Raw genomic sequence first — 21,877 nt, forward strand, 5'->3', positions numbered from 1 at the left:
TTACCGCCGCTGTTTGATTCCAATATAAATTTTGAAGCAGTTGTTGGTCCCTTCCGTCAGTATTTAGTTTAGCGAGAATTTGAAATAATTTTTCATGTTGCACTTTGTCGAATGCTTTAGTGAAATCAATAAAACATAAAAAGACATCACTTTGATATTCAATGGTCCTTTCTGAAAGCATTCGTAGTATGATAATTGCGTTCCTAGTTCCTCTATCCTCAATAAACCCATATTGCAGTTTGGAAGTTTCTGGGCTTAACTTGTTTTTAATTCGACTCAGAGCAATTCTCAACCAAATCTTTATTATGTGACTCATAAGACTTATTATTCTATAATTTTTGCAGTCAATCGTTCCAGGAATGCTTGGCAGAGTTATAAGTACTGATTCCAAGAGATCGCCAGAGAATACAGCAGACTCATATATGACATTAAACAGTTCATAAAGAATATCTATGACCAGATCCCCCAGGGCTTGTAGCATTTCTACTGAAATTTCATCAGGTCCAGTGGCTTTACCATGTTTCATGCTTCTCATTGCTTTAGTTATTTCTTCTTTGGTAATAGGTGGGCCAGAATTAGGGTGTTTAATATCTGGGGGTTCCCCTCTATTATCTTCAAAAAGCTGATCTATATACTGAATCCACCTCTCACATACTTTATCTGGGTCTGTTAGTATGGATCCGTCTGCTGATCTTATGCATCCTGTAGAGGAGGTTTTCTTAATTACAGTAAATTCCTTAATTTTATTGTACATTTCTTTGCTGTTGTTAATATGACTTTCTACTTCATTGCATTTTTGATTCAGCCATTCTTCCTTTGCAATATTGCACAATTGTCCGGTCTGTCTGTCTAGCTCTCTGTGTTACACTTCATTATTCTTCACTAACCTTCTTGGTTCCATCAGATCTCGGATTTCTTGGGTTATCCACCCCTTGTTGGTGTGTTGGATTTCTTGCACTGGGATTATCTTCTCTGCTGATTGTTGTATTGCATATTTAAATCTGTCTCAAATAGGTGTTGTTTCGTGTTCGGTGAGGTGCTCTTCTACAGCTGTTTTGAATTGTTGATTAAGTATGCTATCATTTTTAAGTTCTCCCAACATATACTCCTTCCTCTTTTTTTCCACGTTTCGGTTTCTTTAATTTTGTTTTAATGGTAGCTATTACTGGATGGTGATCTGAACCACAGTCTGCTCCTGGGTAGGCTTTAGAATTTGTGATATTGCTTCTAAAGCGTTCATTGATGGCAATGAAATCTATTTGATTCCCGGTTCTATCTCCATGGCTATTCCAAGTACACAATCTGCGTGGATGGTTTTTATACCAAGTATTGGTGATGACTTGGTTGTTTCTGACACACCAATCAGTAAACCTTTCTCCATTTTCATTTTTCTCCACAAATCCAAAAGGTCCTATCATGTTAGCAACGCTTTCCTGTCCACTTTGGAGTTAAAATCTCCCATGACTAGTTTTATATCCTGAAATTTACGTTGCTCATAAGCACTGTCGAGATCTTCATAAAACTTGCTGATATCTTCTTCATCCGCATCAGTTGTTGGGGCATCGGCTTGGATTATGCTAATATTAAAAGAGTTATCCCTAAATTTAAATAAAAGCAGCCCAATATCGCCCAATATCCCAGAACACATTTTGATACTTGTTTGTTTAAAATAATTCCAACTCCATACATATGCTGTTGACCTCTAGAATACATGATCAGAGAAATATTCTTAGTGAATTTGCCACTGTCGGTCTATCTCATTTCTGACAGGCCTAAGATATCAAATTCCAACCTTTTCATTTCAGTTAAAGTGTTGTCCAACTTTCCTTTCTGGTAAAGTATACGGATGTTCCATGTTGCTACCCTTGGCCTTTCCCTATTGCTTACAGTCTCTGGATGACGGTCTGGTGTCACCTGCAGCACATGACTACCCCGACCGAGCGAGGTGTTGTTCTGTTCATTAGCTTCAACCCCATTCACGCTGTTGTCTGGTTTCCTTCTTTTGTTTCTTTCCATGTTTGATCAGGCAGGAATTACAACATTGGTTTGCCGTTGCCTCCTGTTGCCGCAGTGCTCATCTAACTAGAGCATTTGACCTCTGCTGGTGTTCCCAACTGGAATCATACACTGGACATCGCCCTACCTTTGCTGTTGTTGTACAAAGACAATCCTCCTCCACAGCTTGAAATCAATCTCCCTGCTGCCGGAGATTTCAGTGAGTTTAGGTGACACCACCAGTGTCGGTCTGGTTATTTCTCTGGCGCCAAACACTCGCCATAGACTGAGCTCCTTCAGCGAGACAGGGTGCTCCCGGACCTGAGCCCGACCTGAAGGTGGAGTTGTCTTGGGTGGCAGAAGCTATATAATCGCTATTGGCATTTCCTGATATTTAGTCAGGACCCAGCCACCCCATACACCCACATTGCTTAACAGGATAAAATTCAGAACAAATACTGGCATGGATAGAGGAATTGCTGACAGCCAAGAGGCAGCGAGTGGGAATAAAAGGAGCGCTTTCTGGTTGGCTAACTGTGACAATTGATCTTCAGGGGTCAGTATTCGGTCCGCTACTTTTCACATTATTTGTCAATGATTTGGATAATGGAATTGATGGCTTTGTGGCAAGGTTTGCGGATGATACAAAGATAGGTGGAGGCGTCGGTAGTGCTGAGGAAGCAATGCGATTGCAGCAGGACACAGACAAATTTGTAGAACGGGCAAGAAAGTGGCAGATGGTGTACAATATTGGGAGATGTACGATAATGCATTTTGGCAGAAGGAACAACAGTGAACTATTATCTGATTGGTGAGAAGGTTCAAACAACAGAAGTACAGAATGAAATATGAGTCCTTGGGCAAGACTCCCAGAAGTTTAATTTACAGGTTGAGTCTGTGGAAAAGGAGGCAAATGCAATGCTGGCATTTATTTAAAGTGAAGTAGAGTATACAAGCAAGGAGATAATGCTGGTAGTTTCTAAGCCTCTACTTAAGAGTATTTGGGACGCATATCGACACTACTTCGGCCTCACTTAATAACATAAGAAATAGGAGCAGGAGTTGGCCATCCAGCCCATAAAGCCTACCCCGCCATTCAGTAAGATCGTGGCTGATCTGTCCGTAAGCTCAGCTCCATCTCCCTGCCTTTTCCCCATAACCCTCAATTCCCCTACTATGTAAAACCCATCTAACTGTATCTTAAATATACTTAGTGAGGAAGCCTCAAATGCTTCCCTGGGCAGAGAATTCTACAGATTGACTGCTCTCTGGGAAAAACAGTTTCTCCTCATCTCCGTCCTAAAGCTTCTCTCCTGAATCTTGAGGCAATGTCCCCTAGTTCTAGTCTCTCCTACCAATGGAAACAACTTTCCTACTTCTATCTTATCTATCCCTTTCAAAATGTTGTATGCTTCTATAAGATCCCCTCTCCTTCTTCTGAATTCCTGAGAGTACAGTCCCAGGCGACTCAATCTCTGCTCATAGGGTAACCCCTTCATCCCTGGAATCAAACTGGTGAACCTCCTCTGCTCTGCCTGCAAAGCCAGTACATCCTTCTTCAAGTATGGCAGCAAAACTGCACACAGTACTCCAGGCGCGGCCTCACCAGTACCCTGTATAGTTGCAGGATGACCTCCCTGCTCTTGAATTCAATCTCTCTAGCAATGAAGGCCAACATCGTATTAGAGTTAGAGTATTTCGGACCCATATCTCAGAAAAGGCGTGTTGTTGTTGGAGAGAGTCCAGAGGATGTTCAAGAAGACGATTCCGGGAATGAAGGGGTTAAGATATGAGGAGCGTTTGCCAGCCTTGGGCCTGTACTCCTGCACTGACCTATGTTTAATAAATGCGGGTGGTGGGGGGTAAATCTCACTGAAACCCACCGAATGTGGATAGGTCCAGATAGGGTGGATGAGGAGAGGGCTTTTCGTATGGTGGGGGTATAACAGAGGGCACAGCCTCAAAACTGAGGAGAGACCTTTTAGTATTGTTATGGAGGATTTTATTTAGTCGGAGAGCAGTGAATCCGTGGAATTCTCTGACACAGACGGCGGTGGGGGCCAAGTCTGTGGGTACATTTAAGGCAGAAGCTAATAGTTTGCTGATCAGTCAGGACATTACAGGATATGCCGAGGAGGCAGGTGCATGGGGTTGAGTGAGAACCGGGATCAGCCATGATAGAACGGCGGAGCAGACTCGATGGGGCTGAATGGCCTAATTCTGCTCCTATGTCTTATGGTCTTATACTGCTAGTGTCTTACACAGTGAAGATTGACACAAAAAATACTATTACATTCAGCTGCTATTTCTTTACTCTATTACTAACTCGCCAGCATCATCTTCCAGCGGTACAATATCAACCCTTGCCTCTCTTTTACTCTTTATATATCTGAAAAACTTTTGATACTTGATATTATTGGCTCACTTACCTTAATTTCTCATCTTGTCTCTCCTGTGTGTTTTTTTTTAGTTGTCTCCTGTTGGTTGTGTAAAAGCTTTCCAGTCCTCTAACTTCCCACTATTTTCTTGCTATATTATATGACACCACTTTTGTTTTTATCAAAAACAGGAGAAAACCTGTGTATGCTGGAAATCCAAGCAACACATACACAAAATGCTGGACGAACCCGGGATGCCGGGCAGCGTATATGGGAAATAGCAAACAGTCGAGGTTTCGGCCGAGACCCCTAATCAGTACTGGGGAAAAAAAAGATGAGGTGTTAGAGGAAGAAATGTAGGGGCTGGAGGGGTAGAAGAAGTGGTAGGTGATAGGTGAAACTAGCAGAGGGGGAGTAATGAAGGAAAAAACTTCTTAGTATATAATTTCCTTAATGATTCTCGAAAGATCATTGTTAATGCCTCCACATCTCTTCAGCCACCTCTTTCAGATCTCTGGGGTGTAAACCATCTGGTCCACGTGACCTATTTACATCCAGACCATCTCCGTTTCCCAAAAACCTTCCCCTGAGTAATGTAACTTTACATATTCTGATCACTGACACCTGGGTCTTCCATATTCCTGCCAGTGTCTTCGACAGATAAGAGTGATGTACAATACTTATTCAGTTCATCTGCCATCACCTTGCACCCCCTCCCCATTACTACCTCTCCAGCATCATTTTCCATTGGTGAAACATCGACTTCCACCTCTCTTTTACACTATATGTACCTGAAGAAAAGTTTGGTATCCTCTTTAATATTACTGGCTAGCTCACCTATGTATTCCATCTTTTCCTTTTTTAAATTATTTGTTCATTCTGTTAGTTTTTAAAAGCTTCCCAATCTTCTAACTTCCTCATAATTTTTGCGCTGTGCCCTCTCTTTGATTTTTATGTTGTCTTTAGTTTCTCTTATCAGCCACGTTTTGTCCCCTTACCTTTAGAAAACGACTTCCTCTTTGTGATGTATATATCCCCTGCGTTCCGAATTGCTTCTAGTAATTCCAGCCATTGCTGCCCTGTTTTCATCCCTGCCCGTGTTCATTTCAAATCAATTTTGACCAATATTTCTCTCATGCTTCTCCAATTCTCTTTATTCCACATCTGATTTTAGCTTCTCCTTCTCTAATGTCAGGGGGAATTTGATCATATTAAGATCACTTGTCGCTAAGGGTTCCTTCAACTTAAGTGACCTAATTAATTCCAGTTCATTACAACACCCAATCCAGAATAGCTGATCCCCAAGTGGACTCAACCACGAGCTGCTCTAAAAAAGCATCTTGTTGGCATTCTAGGAATTCTTCCTTGAGACCAACACCATCCTACTTTTCCTAATCACCTGCATGACAATCCCCCATGACTATTGTAACATTGCCCTTTTGGCACGCATTTTCTATCTCCCATTGTAATTTGTGGACTACATACTTACTGCTGTTTGGACGTCTCCATACAATTCCCATCAGGGATTTTTTTTTTACATTTGCTGTTCCTTAATTCTACCCACAGATTCTACACCTTCCAACCCTATGTCACCTCTTTCTAATGATTTTATTTAATATTTTACCAACAGAGCCACACAACCCCACTACCAGCTTGTTCTTTCAAGAAACTTGTAAGCATCTGGGAAACAAGAGGACCTGCAGATGCTAGAAATCTAGAGAACTACACACAAAGTACTGGAGGAGCTCAACATTTCAGGCAGTATCTATGGATGGGAATCAGCATTTCGGGTCAAGATCCTTCATCGGGACTCTTGATACCCGCGTATCTGGAATATCAACAAGCAAAGAAAGTAGAAAGTACTGCGAAATAGGGAAAAAAACTTTGAGAAAATTTTGTTCAAGGCTTAAAAAAACCTGTCAAACAGAGCTCAGTAGTTAACAAACACAACAAAAGCAAGTACTTCTTTCATCAATACCGACATTGAATTTTTTTATAGAAATATCTTGGTCCCATTTCAATCAGTAAAATACACAAAGAAAAGTAAGAACTTTAGAAAAGACTATTTACACACAGACCCACTTAGATTAACACTGCCTTGGACAGAAGGAGGAAGAGAAATAACACACATGAAAAAAAAAACACTCAACAGTCAGATAAAGCTTCTAAGTATATATTTTCATCAAAAATGTACAGGATTCAGCATATGCAATAAAATACAGACTAGAAAACTTAAATGAGAGGCCCACTCAGAAAAATGAATCATCACTATGGAAGAAAACATTAACCAGTGGAATGAGTTTGACCCTCCATGGGAGACATCCCAACGATCTGAGCAGACCAGATGTTGACAAGGAAGCATCGAGCACCTGACTGAGAGTTGGAGACCTCTTCCCAGAAACAGGGGTTCCTTGCAGAAATACAGGACAAGGTGGTTAACAAAAATAAGAAAAAAATCAAAACTACATGCAAACGTTGTACAATACAAACAAACAGGGGAATAAATGCAGGGAATAACAAGAGAAACCAGACACATTCCAACACATTCCACGATCCTGCAGCAGTTGAACTCAATTTGATTACAATCAAGTGGCAAATATCATTGACCAGAATCTTGCTTTAAAATACAAACTGACCTCCATTTCATCATGGCACCGTACATTCAAGCCTGTTCCAGTTTTAGAGTCAAAATCTCACAAACTATAGATAACCAATACATTATTTCAGATAGGACAATCCATAATAACCATCTGGGTATAACGTAACAGGATAAACAAGCAGGAACAACTCCCTCAATAGATATAGCCATTCCCACCACACACGTGCCTCGATCAGTGGAGCACCTCACACCAGATATTGTTTGTGTCATCAGTCAGACAACCAAATTATTTTCTCTGTCAATCAGCTTCCAAATGTTGCTACTCTGTCATTCGTTGCCACACCCCGCTGCTGATTCCCTTCTCCTCATCACATATTCTTACCCCGACCATCATCCAGAGCCCCAAACTCTGCCCCGTGCGGACCCGCCTCTGGTTTCTGACCCTACTCTGTTGAACATCCAACTAATGGTTTCCCATTCTGCTTTCAGTCTTTAGAGGACGGTGGTGTTTTCTAACAACCATTTAGAAGCAGGGAAAATGACCCATAATGTGCAAATGAGCCCAGAATAAGGAGGTTAACTACCAATGTCATTCTTCCTCAGCCCAGAGATTAGAGGGGCGAAGAACAGCTCAGACAGAACTGCAGTCAACTTGACTTCTTCAGTCTGCACAAAAATTCAAGGGAAATTTCTTCACCCACAGAGTGGTGACTGGAAGCCATCACCACAGGGAGAGCGAGAGATGAACAACAGGGGAGGATTTCAAAGGAATTTCGTGGAACAGAATCACTGGCCGGGTCCAGCCAGACTGAGTTGACTCTCGACTGTACACTAGCTGTGTAATAAATTCACAAAGTACCAAAGACAGAGTTTAAAATAGAACTGATTTATTTGTCACAGATGCAGAATATTAACCTCCAGTCCCATTAAAGGTGAATATGCAGCAGAAGAAACTCCTCCCATGCCCAGTGACCAGGGTGCAGAACTGGGTGTGGTGAGCAGCAGCAATAATTGCAGAGTTCAGCACCGACAGTCACTCTCGAAATTGCATTCAGCAACGGTGATGGACAAATATCCAGCATGCAGCTTATTGAAACTTCCTCCCCAGTGTGAACCCCGTAGTGTGTCACAAGTGTAATACGCTGTAAGTTTCACTTCCAATGTAATGGCCTCCCTGTAATGTTTCACTGCTGAGGTAGTGGTTTCTCTGTAGCAGTAATGTTTAGGTTACGACTGGAGATAACAGGGTTTTGAATGCGGGGCTATCCAATGAGAGAAATGTTCTTCCTTGTGAGTCTGGAAGAGAGATTTTCATGGTCTTTTGCTGAGGAGAGATGAGAAGATGTGAATGGAGAGAGTGGGCCCTTTTTCTTTTTGTTTACTTCACTAACCATATAGTCAAAGTGAGAATTATAAAGCTCAAACTTTTTTTCGCATCTTGTGTACTATTTGTTATTTCCGGGTACTGATCTGTAACAGGGGACACATCACACAGCATCCACCCAAACGAGATTTCTTAAGTTTGGTCAGGCTGGTGTCTGTCACCCCACAATATTAAGCTGCTAGCTGAAGCAAGAGTTACATAACGTTAGATGACTGAGTGAATCACTTTCCACAATCACAGCAGGTGATCAGCCTCTACCCAGTGTGAACTTGCTGGTGTCTCTGCAGTTGAGATGGCCAAGTGAATCCCTTCCCACACACTGAGCAGGTGAACGGCCTCTCCCCGGTGTGAACTCGCTGGTGTGCCATTAGGGTGGATGACTGAGTGAATCCCATCCCGCAGTCTGAGCATGTGAACGGCCTCTCTCCAGTGTGAACTCGCTGATGTACCTTCAGTTGAGATGAATGAGCGAATCGCTTCCCACAGTATGAGCAGGTGAATGGCCGCTCCCCAGTGTGAACAGACCAGTGTGCTTGTAGGCTGGATGACTGAGTGAATCCTTTCCCACACTCTGAGCATGTGAACGGCCTCTCCCCAGTGTGAACTCTCTCATGTACCTTTAGTTGAGATGACAAAGTGAATCCCTTCCCGCAAACTGAACAGGTGAATGGCCTCTCCCCAGTGTGAACTGACTTGTGTACCAGTAGGTCGGATGACCAAGTGAATCTCTTCCCGCAGACTGAACAGCTGAATGGCATCTCCCCATTGTGAACTCGCTGATGTACCTTCAGTTGAGATGACCGAGCAAATCCCTTCCCGCAATCTGAGCAGGTGAATGGCCACTCCCCAGTGTGAACTGACATGTGTACCAGCAGGTCGGATGACCGAGTGAATCCCTTCCCGCAGTCCGAGCAGGTGAACGGCCTCTCCCCGGTGTGAACTCGCTGATGTACCTTCAGTTTGGATGACTGAGTGAATCCCTTCCCACAGTCTGAGCAGGAGAACGGCCTCTCTCCAGTGTGAACTCGCTGATGTACCTTCAGATTAGATGAGCAAGTGAATCCTTTCCCACAGTCCGAGCAGGTGAACGGCCGCTCCCCAGTGTGAACTCGCTGGTGTGCCATTAGGGTGGATGACTGAGTGAATCCCTTCCCACATTTTGAACAGGTGAACAGCTGCTCCCTGGTGTGAACTCGCTGGTGAGCCATTAGGTCGAATGACCGAGTAAATCCTTCTCCTCAAATTCAGCAGATGACTAGCCTCTGCTCAGTGTGAACTGACTGGTGTGTCCACAGGTGGGATGACTGACTGAATCCCTTCTCATACACAGAAGAGGTGAATGGCCTTGTCCAGTGTGAACTTGCTGATGTACCTTCAGTTGAAATGACTGAGTGAATCCATTCCCACTGTCTGAGCAGACAAATGGTCTCCCCCGTGTAAAATGACAGGCGTGCCAGTCGGTCAGATGACCGAGTGACTTCCTCTCCACAGTCTAAGCAGGAAGTATAATTGAGTGACTCCCTTGCTCCACTTCTTAAATATCTGGACAGAGACAGCTAAACTGGCGTGTTGTGTTCCAGATTCCCGTAGACAAATTCCTTGTAATTTTTAACCTGTAAAAAGATTTACAAAATCTATCAATGGGTGTAGGACAACATTTCAGATGAGATCACTCGAGTTGTCAAGCTGTGATCTGGCATCACACTGTTACAGTGAAGTTCAACCCAAGTTGGAGAGAGAAATCATCTTCTAACTGGGCACAGAGCTGGGATCTGGAATGACCATCAAATTCTCTGATGCTCTTCCTGTCTCTGTAAGAATGGGGCATTTCTGCCGTCTCCAATCTGTGACCTGGCTCAGTTTGACTCTCTCCATTGGTATTATTCCCTGTTCCCACTGAGCTGCATGGGTTCCTGGCCCCACAGTAACTGAAAAACTCACACAAATAGCCAGCAGTGCATTCCACACACCCACCACTCTCTGTGTAAAAAACTTACCCCTGACATCCCCTCGGTACCTATTTCAAAGCACCTTAAAACTACGCGCCTCATGTTAGCCATTTCAACCCTGGGGAAAGCTTCTGGCTATCCACACGATCAATGTCCCTTATCATTTTATACAGATAAAAAAAGGCTCTAAACATAAACAAGGAAATTATACATTAATTTGAGGATTTGTTGCAAGTATACAGAAGTATGAGGGTATAGATAGGGTAAATGCAAGCAGCTTTTTCCACTGATGTTGGGTGGAACGACAACCAGAGGTCATGGGTAAGTGACTTCCCCATTTATACAACACAATACAGGCCCTTCGGCCCACAACGCTATGTCGAACATTACTTACTTGAGGAATTCCCAACAGCCCTCTATTTTTCTATGCGCCATATACCTATCCAGGAGCCTCTTAAAAGACCCTATTGTATCTGGCTTCATCACAGTCGCTGGCAGCCCATTCCGCACGCTCACCACCCTGTGTAAAAACTTACCTCTTGTGGTGATATCACGTGTCAGGACGTGACTGGACAGAGTTCCTGACATGAGCAGAAATGAAGAATGATGGAGAAGCATGGCAGTGTAAAACGTGGTTTTGTTGCTGTTAAATTAAAGTTCAATTCTGCCAGAATATAGTTTGTTATTAGTAACCCACGGTATGTATAAAGAACACAACACCCCTGACATCTCCCTCGTACCTGCTTCCAAGCACCTTAAAACTGTGCCCTCTCTGCAGATTTTCTCTTGTTTGTGACTGGAGGCAGAACAAAGGTGATTTTCTCAACAGCTGATGTAAAAGATTTTGTTCCCTTTCTCCGAGTTCCCGATCCTTGCATTTAGACAGCTGGAGCTCAGCTCTGTCTGAGAGATCCATCGGTTCCCATTCCCTCATCAGCCGGAAGCTCCCCGGGGCCCGTGTACGGATGGTGGGGCTGAGAGAGAGGGAAGAGAGCAGGACTGTCCCGGGATTGCGGGTCACGGTGTCTGAAGTCCCTCAGTCGGTGTTGAATCCCCACTCCCAAACAATCTCCCTTATTCCCGGAGACTCGCTCCTACCTGCAGCCGCTCTTCTAAGGCCTTTGTGTACTGCGCGCATGCGTGATATTCGGCAACGTCACAACCCTGACGCCTGCGCATTTGATAGGTGCTTCGGCGACGGTGAGAAATTTTGAACGCAGGCACTTATGGGTAATGCCGGTGCCATTAAAAGTTTCTGCAAGTACCTGTTACATGTCCATACCTCTTTTTTTAGTGTGTTTAGAAAATTCAGCAGCTGTTTTAACGCAGAAAGTGGTTACCATAAACAATATACTCAGTATCAACGTGTATCTAATGGTAAAGTACAATCCTCTTACAAATGTAGATATAAAACACAACAGATTCTGCAATTCACATCAAAGTTGCTGGTGAACGCAGCAGGCCAGGTAGCATCTCTAGGAAGAGGTACAGTCGACGTTTCAGGCCGAGACCCTTCGTCAGGACTAACTGAAGGAAGAGTTAGTAAGAGATTTGAAAGTGGGAGGGGGAGGGGGAGGGGGAGATCAAAAATGATAGGAGAAGACAGGAGGGGGAGGGATGGAGCCAAGAGCTGGACAGGTGATTGGAAAAGGGGATATGAGAGGATCATGGGACAGGAGGTCTGGGGAGAAAGACACGGGGCGGGGGGGGGGGCGGAAACCCAGAGGGTGGGCAAGGGGTATAGTCAGAGGGACAGAGGGCGAAACAGGAGAGTGAGAGAAAGAGTGTGTGTATAAGAATAAATAACGGACCATTTGTAGCCACATCCTGCCGGCCTGATTCCTCTTCCCCCTCCTCCTTGTAGACTCTAGGTCCCATCTCTTTCTGCAGCCCCAAAGCACTGACTCAGGCTGATAACTCTTTGGTTTCTGACTCTGCTCCATCGAAGATTCATTCACTAGTCTGCTGTCAGACTTTAGAGGCGCATTGCAACAACCCAGCTGTCTGAGGCACAGTCCTTTGAAATGAGTGAAAATGACACAAAGCGTTGAAAAGAGCGGGGAAGAAGGAGTTTAATCAACTTCACCCAGAGCCCTAAAGGACGTCAAAACCACAGTGAGCTCATCGTCTTATTCAGCCTGGAGAGAAGCATGCAGGAAATTCATGCAGATGTATAGGATGAGAGACACAGGTCGTGTGCATAACCAGAGGTTTTTTTTCCAAGGGCTGAAGTGGCTAACACGAGGGGGAATAGGTTTAAGCTGCTTGGAAGTAGGTACAGAGGAGATGTCAGAGCTAAGTTTTTTAAACAAAGAGTGGTGTGTGTGTGTGTGTGTGTGTGTGTGGAATGCACTACCAGCGACAGTGGTAGAGGAGGATACAATAGGGTCCTTTAAAAGACTCTTCGATATTACATATTACATTGATGTTAGATAGTACATAGAGCCTAGAAAAATAGAGGGCGATGCGGGAGGGTAATTCCAGGCAGTTTCTAGAGTGAGTTACGTGGTCGGCACAACACTGCGGGCCGAAAGGCCTGTAATGTGCTGTAGGTTTCTATGATTCTATGAAATTCAAGGGAAATCTCTTCTCCCACGGTGTGGTGACCAGCTGCAACCTGTCATCACAGGGAGAGTGAGAGGGGAGCGGCAGGGATAGATTTTGATATACTGACATGGGACAGAAACATGGGCAGGGATCAGATGGGCCGAGTGGCCTCTCTAGTGTACATTGTGAGTCTGGTAGAGCCAGTAAGTACCTGAGACACGGGATTTGATACAGAACTGATTTATTTTTCGCAGATCCACAATATTAAACACCAGTCTAGTTTAAGGCTAAAATCAGCAGAACAGACTCCTCCAATGCTCAGTGACCAGGGTTCAGTCCTGGGTGCGATGAGCAGCCGCAAGAACTGCAGAATCTGACAGATACAGTCCCTCATGAAGCTGCAGCTGCCTTGAGTCACCGCGATGGTTAAACATTTAACACGGAGTATCTGAACTTCCTCCCTGATGTGAATTGCAGTTGCAGCAACTGGGATGATTGAGTAAAACTCTTTGCTCACTCTGAAGTGAAGTGGCAACTCTGCTTCCCATTCCCATTCAGATATGTCCATACATGGCCTCCTCTACCGCCGTAATGAGGCTAAACTCAGGTTACAGGTGCAACACCTCATATACCGTCTAGATAGTCTCCAGCCCCTTGGTATGAATGTAGAATTCTCCAACTTCCGGTAATTCCCTCCCCCTCCCTTCCTCTATCCCTATTTCACTCTACCCCCTCCCCCAGCTCCCTCATGGTTCCGCCTCCTTCTTCTACTACCCATTGTTTTCAGGGCTATGACGTCAATGCTTCCCCTCCCCCACCCCTTTGTCTTTCAAATTACTGGTCTTTCAACTGACGCTACAAGCATTCTTCAAATCCTTCCCCATCTTTCATTCTTCAGTCCTGACGAAGGGTTCCGGCTCGAAACGTCGACTCATCGTTTCTGACTGATGCTGCCCGACCTGCTGAGTTCGTCCAGTGTACTGAAAGTGTTGCTTTGCTACTAATGACTGAACCCAGAAATCTACCCAAACAAGAATTGAAAGACTCTTAGCTGGCTACAGAAAGTGTTTACAAGCTCTGATACTTGCCAAAAGGGGTGTTTTTTTAAGTTCTGATCATGGAGCGTGCCCAAACTTTTGCTTCGGGCCCTTTTCCTTTTTTTTTGCTATTTTGAAATTGTAAAAGATGGAAATAAAAATGTAATCTTGCTTAAAATATTGAAGAAATGTGTCGTCATTAATTATATGCCTTTTGGAAATCAGGTGATCTTTTACTCGCTTGCCATTTCACAGTAAGAGAAATTTTGACCAGGGGTGCCCAAACGTTTGCATGCCACCGTATATATCTTGCGCCTTCCGAATTGCTTCCAAAAATCCCAGCCATTGCTGCTCTGTTTACATCCCTGCCCGTGCTCTTCTCAACTCAATTTTGTCCATTTTTTCTCTCATTCCTCTCTAATTCTCTTTATTCCACATCTGGCTTTAGCTTCTCCTTCTCTCATGTCAGGGTGAATTTGATCATATTAAGATCACTTGTCCCTAAGTGTTCTTTGAACTTTTGTGACCTAATTAATCCTGTTTCATTACAACACCCAATCCAGAATAGCTGATCCCAAAGAGGGTTCAACAGTGAACTGCTCTAAAAAAGGATCTTGTAGACGTTCTAGGAATTCCTCTTCTTGAGACCAACACCATCCTAATTTTCCTATTCATCTGCACGACAATCTTCCATGACTATTGTAACATTGCCCTTTTGGCAATTTCTATCTCCCAGTGTAATTTGTGGACCACATACTTACTGCTGTTTTGAGTTTTTTTTTAATTTTTGCATTAGCTGTTCCTTAATTCTACCCACAGATTCTACACCTTCCAACCTTATGCCATTTCTTTCTAATGATGTTATTTAATATTTTATCAACAGAACCACGCAATCCCGCTATCAGCTTGTTCTTAGCTTGTTCTTCAAAGAAATATATAAGTGTCTGGGAAACAAGAGGACCTGCAGATGCTAGAAATCTAGAGAACTACACACAAAGTGCTGGAGGAGCTCAGCATGTCAAGCAGCATCTATGGGTGAGAATCAACATTTCGGGCCAAGACCCTTCATAGGGACTCTTGATACCCACATATCTGGAATATCAACAAGCAAAGAAAATGGAAAGTAATGCTAAATAGGGAAAACCTTTGACAAAATTTAGTTCAAGGTTTAAAAAAACCTGCCAAATAGAGCTCAATAGGTAACAATTACAATAAAGGCAATAAACACTTTCATCAATACCGACATCGACTTCTTTTTAATATAAAAATAACTTGGTCACATTTCAATCAGTAGAATTTACAAAAATAAATAAGAACTTCAGAATAAATTAGAAAAGCGTATTTACACTCAAACCCACTTAGATTAACACTACCTTGGACAGAAGGAGGATGAGAAATAAGATACATAAAAAATCACAGAACTGTCAGATAGAAGTTCTAAGGAAAACTGAACAGGATTCAATAGTCCATGTGCGTATATGCAATTGTGATAAGAAATACAGACTAGAAAACTTAAATGAGAGGCCAACTGAGAAAAAATGAATCATCACTATGGAAGAAAAGATTAACCAGTGGAATGAGTATGACCCTCCATGGGAGACATCCCAATGATCTGAGCAGACGAGATGTTGACAAGGAAGCATCGAGCACCTGACTGAGAGCTGGAGACCGCTTCCCTGAAACAGAGGGGTTCCTTGCAGAAATACAGGACAAGGTTGTTATCAAAAGGGAAAAAAAAATCGAAAATACATTAAATAGAAAGAAACAAGGCAGTAAGTGCAGATAATGCCAAAGAGAAGCTTGACTTCTTCAGTCTGCAGAATATTCAAGGGGACTCGTCACCCACAGATTGGTGATCCATCACCACGGGGAGAGCGAGAGGAGAACAACAGGGGAGGATTTCAAAGGACTGTGGTAGAACAGAATCACTGGCAGGGTCCAGCTGGCCTGAGTTGACTCTCTACTGTACATTAGGCGTGTTATAAATTCACCAAGTACCGGAGACAGAGTTTAAAATAGAACTGATTTATTTGCCTCAGATCCAGAATGTTAAACTCCAGTCCCATTAAAGGTGAATGTGCAGCAGAAGAAACTCCTCCCATGCCCAGTGACCAGGGTGCAGAACTGGGTGTGGTGAGCAGCAGCAATAATTGCAGAGTTCAGCACCGACAGTCTCTCTCGAAATAGCATTCAGCAATGGTGATGGACAAATATCCAACATGCAGCTTATTGAAACTTTCTCCCCAGTGTGAACCCGGTAGTCTGTCATAAGGTTAGATTAATGAGTGAATCCCTTCCCACATTCACAGCAGGTGAACGGCCTCTCCCCAGTGTGAACTCAATAATGCACATTTGGTGGAAATGGCTGAGAGAATCTCTTCCGAGTCTGAGCAGGTGAACGGCCTCTACCCAGTGTGAACTCGCTGGTGTCTCAGTAGATAAAATGACCGCGTAAATCCCTTCCCACAGTCTGAACAGGTGAATGGCTTCTCACCAGTGTGAACTCGTTGGTGTCTCTGTAGGTCGGATGATCGATTGAATCCTTTCCCACAAACTGAACAGGTGAATGGCCTCTCTCCAGTGTGAACTTGTTGGTGCTGCTGTAGGTCGTATGATCGATTGAATCCCTTCCCACAGTCGGAACAGGTGAATCGCTTCTCCCCATTGTGAACTAGCTTGTGTCTCTGCAGGTAGGATGACTGAGAGAAACCCTTCCCACAGTCTGAGCAGGTGAAGGGCCTCTCCCCAGTGTGAACTGACTTGTGTGCTCTTAGGCTAGATAACTGAGTGAATCTCATCCCACACAACGAACAGATGAATGGTCTCTCCCCAGCGTGAATTCTGTGATGTGCTTTCAGCTGAAAGGATCGAGTGAATCCCTTCCCACAGACTGAGCAGATGAACGGCTTCTCCCCAGTGTGAACTGACTGGTGCTTCTGTAGGTGAGATGACTGAGTGAATCCCTTCCCACAGTCTGAGCAGGTGATCGGCTTCTCCCCAGTGTGAACTCGCTGATCTGCCATTACGTCAGATGGCCTTCCCCACAAATTCAGCAGGTGACCGGCCTCTCCTTAGTGTGAACTGACTGTTGTGTTCATAAGTGGGATGACCGAGTGAATCCCTTCCCACACACAGAACAAGTGAATAGCCTTATCCCAGTTTGAAATCGCTGATGTACCTTCAGTTGAGATGACCGAGTGAATCCCTTCCCAAGGTCTGAGCAGATAAACGCCCGCTCCCCGGTGTAAAATGACGGGTATGCCAGTAGGTCAGATGACCGAGCGAGTCCCTTCCCAGTCGAAACAGGAAGGATCGGCAAATGAATCCCTGCCGACAATCTGAGCAGGAAAGATGATTGCATGAATACCAAGTTCCACTTTTTAAATTACTGGTCAGACACAGCAAAACTGGCGTGTTGTGTTCCAGATTCCCGTAGACAAATTCCTTGTCGTTTTTAACCTGAAAAAAAAATACAAAATCCATCAATGGGTGAAGGACAATATTTCAGATGAGATCACTTGAGTCGTCAAGGTGTGATCTGGCATCACACTGTTACAGTGAAGTTCAACCCAAACTGGAGAGAGAAATTATCTTCTAACGGGATACAGAGCTGGTATCTGGAATGCCCTTCCTGTCTGTATAAGAATGGGTGCAGAGGAGATATCAGGGGTAAAATTTTTACGCAGAGAGTGGTGAGTGCGTGGAATGGGCTGCTGGCGACAGTGGTAGAGGCGGATACGATAGGGGCTTTAAGAGACCTCTGGACAGGTATATGGAGTTCAGAAAATTAGAGACCTGTGGGTATCCCTGGGTAATCTCTCAGGTAAGAACATGTTCGGCACAGCTTTGTGGGCCGAAGGGTCTGTATTGCGCTGTAGGATTTTTTCTATGTTTCTGCCATCTTCAATCTGTGATTTGGCTCAGTTTGACTCTGTCTGTTGGTATTATTCCCTGTTCCTTCTGAGCTGCAAATGTACCTGGCCCCACAGTAACTGAAACACCATCACACAAATAGCCTTTGTTGACATGCAGCTTGGAATTTATTTCTTATACTGTTAATTTAAAGTGCCACATTTTTAAAGCCACATGTTTAACATTTGATGCTGAGATGAATGGTTGGTCCACACAGCTGTTAAAAGGAATTAGAATGAATATTAGTATTTTTGTTAGGTTCTTGTCACAGTAGTCAGCGAAAGTACAACACAGAAACAGTTCCTTTGGCCCATCTAGTTTGTGCTGAACTATGTAAACTGCCCACTCCCGTATCCCTACCATCCAGGTACTCATACAAACCTCTAAGATGTTGAAATCGAGCTCACATGCACCACTTGATCTGGCTGCTCATTCCACTCCCGCACGATGACGTGATGAGGTTTCGCCTCATGTTCCTCTTAATGTTTCACGTTTCACTCTTAATCCATGCCCTCTGGTTGTGGTTCCACCCAATCCCAGTAGACAAAGCCAGTTTGAATTCACCCTATATATGCCCTCATAATTTGGGTACACCTCCATCAAACCTCCCCTCAATCTTCTACATTCCAAAGAATAACTATTAAGATTAAGAGTGGACTGAGTCAGAGTGGGGCGGCTTTGGCTCAAATAGCCTTCGGCGAGAACAGGCACAGGCAAGGGTAGGTTCTGGTAAATCTTTTGTTCAGATTGTCTAGCGTAGAGAGAATGCCAGGCAGGATGTTGGAATGCTCCTCTTGCAGGATGTGGGAAGTCAGAGAGCCCTCCGGTGTCCCTGACAACGACACCTGCAAGGAGTGCATCCAGCTGCAGCTCCTGACAAACCGCGTTAGGGAACTGGAGCAGGAGCTGGATGACCTGCAGATCATTCGGGAGAATGAGGAGATTATAGATCGTAGCTACAGGGAGGTAGTTACGCCAAAGGAGCAGAGGACAGGAAATTGGGTTACTGTCAGGCGAGGGAAGAGGAAAGGGCAGGCAGAGCAGGGTTCCCCTGTGGCCATTCCCCTCAACAACAAGTATACCGCATTGGATACTGTTGGGGGGGGGGCGGGATGACTTACCTGGGACTAGCTGCAGTAGCCGGATCTCTGGCACTGAGTCTGGCTCTGCAGTGCAGAAGGGAGGGGGGAAGGTGGAAGAGGAGAGCGGTAGTGATAGGGGACTCGATAGTTAGAGGTGCAGATAGGAGGTTCTGTGGTCGTGAGAGAGAATCCAGGATGGTTTGTTGCCTCCCGGGAGCCAGGGTCAAGGATGTCTCTGATCGCTTACATGACATTCTGACGTGGGAGGGTGACCAGCCAGATGTCGTGGTGCACATCGGAACCAATGACATAGCAAGGAAGAGTGAGGTGGTCCTGGAGAGTGAGTATAGGGAGCTTGGTAGGAAGTTGAAAAGCAGGACCTCGAGGGTGGTAATCTCAGGATTGCTGCCTGTGCTAGGTGCCAGTGAGGGTAGGAATAGGATGCTCTGGAGGAGGAACAAGTGGCTGAGGAACTGGTGTAGGGAGCAGGGTTTCAGATTTCAGGATTATTGGGACCTCTTCTGGGGCAGGTGGGACCTGTACAAGAGGGACAGGTTACACTTGAACTACAGTGGGACCAATATCCTTTCAGGGAGGTTTGTTAATGCTATTGGGGGGGGGGGGCGGCTTTAAACTAGATTTGCAGGGGGATGGGGCAGGACTGGCAGCTTAATATTCCAGGGTTCCGATGTTTCAGATGTGATCGAGGCAGAGGAATGAAAGGTGGGGAGTAGCATTGCTTGTTAGGGAAAATATTACAGCAGTGCTCAGGCAGGACAGATTAGAGGGCTTGTCTACTGAGTCCTTATGGGTGGAGCTGAGAAACAGGAAAGGTATGGCCACATTAGTGGGATTGTATTACAGACCACCCAATAGTCAAAGAGAATTGGAAGTGCAAATCTGCAGAGAGATAGCAGGCAACTGCAGGAAACATAAAGTTGTGGTGGTAGGGGATTTTAATTTTCCATATATTGATTGGGACTCCCATACTGTTAGGGGTCTAGATGGTTTAGAGCTTGTAAAATGTGTTCAGGAAAGTTTTCTAAATCAATATATAGAGGGACCAACTAGAGGGGATGCAATATTGGATCTCCTGTTAGGAAACGAGTTAGGACAAGTGACAGAAGTCTGTGTAGGGGAGCACTTTGGTTCCAGTGACCATAACACCATTAGTTTCAACTTGATCATGGACAAGGATAGATCTGGTCCTAGGGTTGAGGTTCTTAACTGGAAGAAGGCCACATTTGAAGAAATGAGAAAGGATCTAAAAAGCGTGGATTGGGACAGGTTGTTCTCTGGCATGGATGTGATCGATGGGTGGGAAGCCTTCAAAGTAGAAATTTTGAGAGTGCAGAATTTGTATGTTCCTGTCAGGATTAAAGGAAAGGTGAATAGGAATAAGGAACCTTGGTTCTCAAGAGATATTGCAACTCTGATAAAGAAGAAGAGGGAGTTGTATGACGTGTATAGGAAGCAGGGAGTAAATAAGGTGCTTGAGGAGTATAAGAAGTGCAAGAAAATACTTAAGAAGGAAATCAGGAAAGCTAAAAGAAGACATGAGGTTGCCTTGGCAGTCAAAGTGTAGGATAATCCAAAGAGCTTTTACAGGTATATTAAGAGCAAAAGGATTGTAAGGGATAAAATTGGTCCTCTTGAAGATCAGAGTGGTCGGCTATGTGCGGAACCAAAGGAAATGGGGGAGATTTTAAATAGGTTTTGTGCGTCTGTATTTACTAAGGAAACTGGCATGAAGTCTATGGAATTAAGGGAAACAAGTAGTGAGATCATGAAAAATGTACAGATCAAAAAAGAGGAGGTCCTTGCTGTCTTGAGGAAAATTAAAGTGGATAAATCCCCGGGACCTGACAGGGTGTTCCCTCGGACCTTGAAGGAGACTAGTGTTGAAATTGCAGGGGCCCTGGCAGAAATATTTTAAATGTCGCTGTCTACAGGTGAGGTGCCGGAGGATTGGAGAGTGGCTCATGTTGTTCCGTTGTTTAAAAAAGGATCGAAAAGTAATCCGGGAAATTATAGGCCAGTAAATTTAACGTCGGTAGTAGGTAAGTTATTGGAGGGAATACTAAGAGAGAGAATCTACAAGCATTTGGATAGTCAGAGAATTATTAGGGAGAGTCAACATGGCTTTGTGCGTGGTAGGTCATGTTTGACCAATCTATTGGAATTTTTCGAGGAGGTTACCAGGAAAGTGGATGAAGGGAAGGCAGTGGATATTGTCTACATGGGCTTTAGTAGGGCCTTTGACAAGGTCCCGCATGGGAGGTTAGTTAGGAAAATTCAGTCGCTAGGTATACATGGAGAGATGGTAAATTGGATTAGACATTGGTTCGATGGAAGAAGCCAAAGAGTGGTAGTAGAGAATTGCTTCTCCGAGTGGAGGCCTGTGACTAGTGGTGTGCCACAGGGATCAGTGCTGGGTCCGTTGTTATTTGTCATCTATATCAATGATCTGGATGATAATGTGGTAAATTGGATCAGCAAATTTGCTGATGATACAAAGATTGGAGGTGTAGTAGACAGTGAGGAAGGTTTTCAGAGCCTGCAGAGGGACTTGGACCAGCTGGAAAAATGGGCTGATAAATGGCAGATGGACTTTAATACAAACAAGTGTGAGGTATTGCACGTTGGAAGGACAAACCAAGGTAGAACATACAGGGTTAATGGTAAGGCACTGAGGAGTGCAGTGGAACAGAGGGATCTGGGAATACAGATACAAAATTCCCTAAAAGTGCCGTCACAGGTAGATAGGGTTGTAAAGAGAGCTTTTGGTACATTGGCCTTTATTAATCAAAGTACTGAGTATAAGAGCTGGAATGTTATGATGAATTTGTATAAGACATTGGTGAGGCCGAATCTGGAGTATTGTGTTCAGTTTTGGTCACCAAATTACAGGAAGGATATTAATAAGGTTGAAAGAGTGTAGAGAAGGTTTACAAGGATGTTGCCGGGACTTTAGAAGCTCAGTTACAGAGAAAG

At 44.2% G+C, this 21,877-nt stretch overlaps 1 protein-coding gene across 3 annotated transcripts; it reads right to left on the bottom strand.

Moving 5' to 3' along the window:
- Positions 1-6,297: 6,297 nt before the first annotated feature.
- On the bottom strand, positions 6,298-11,450 carry LOC134342076 (zinc finger protein 239-like). 3 transcript variants are annotated; one of them, XM_063040018.1, is made up of 2 exons: positions 11,404-11,450; positions 6,298-9,969 (listed from the first exon to the last, which is right to left on the bottom strand). In XM_063040018.1, the coding sequence occupies exon 2, from the start codon at positions 9,562-9,564 to the stop codon at positions 8,611-8,613; it is 954 nt and encodes a 317-aa protein (XP_062896088.1). In that variant the 5' UTR covers positions 9,565-9,969; positions 11,404-11,450; the 3' UTR covers positions 6,298-8,610. The 3 variants fall into 3 exon arrangements, with proteins under 3 accessions (XP_062896088.1, XP_062896086.1, XP_062896087.1); XM_063040016.1 differs by having other exon boundaries at positions 11,046-11,437; XM_063040017.1 differs by having other exon boundaries at positions 10,842-11,437.
- Between the last annotated feature and the right edge of the window lie 10,427 nt (positions 11,451-21,877).

This window comes from Mobula hypostoma, unplaced genomic scaffold, assembly GCF_963921235.1.
Source record: "Mobula hypostoma unplaced genomic scaffold, sMobHyp1.1 scaffold_51, whole genome shotgun sequence".
In the NCBI taxonomy this organism is placed as follows: Eukaryota; Metazoa; Chordata; class Chondrichthyes; order Myliobatiformes; family Myliobatidae; genus Mobula; species Mobula hypostoma.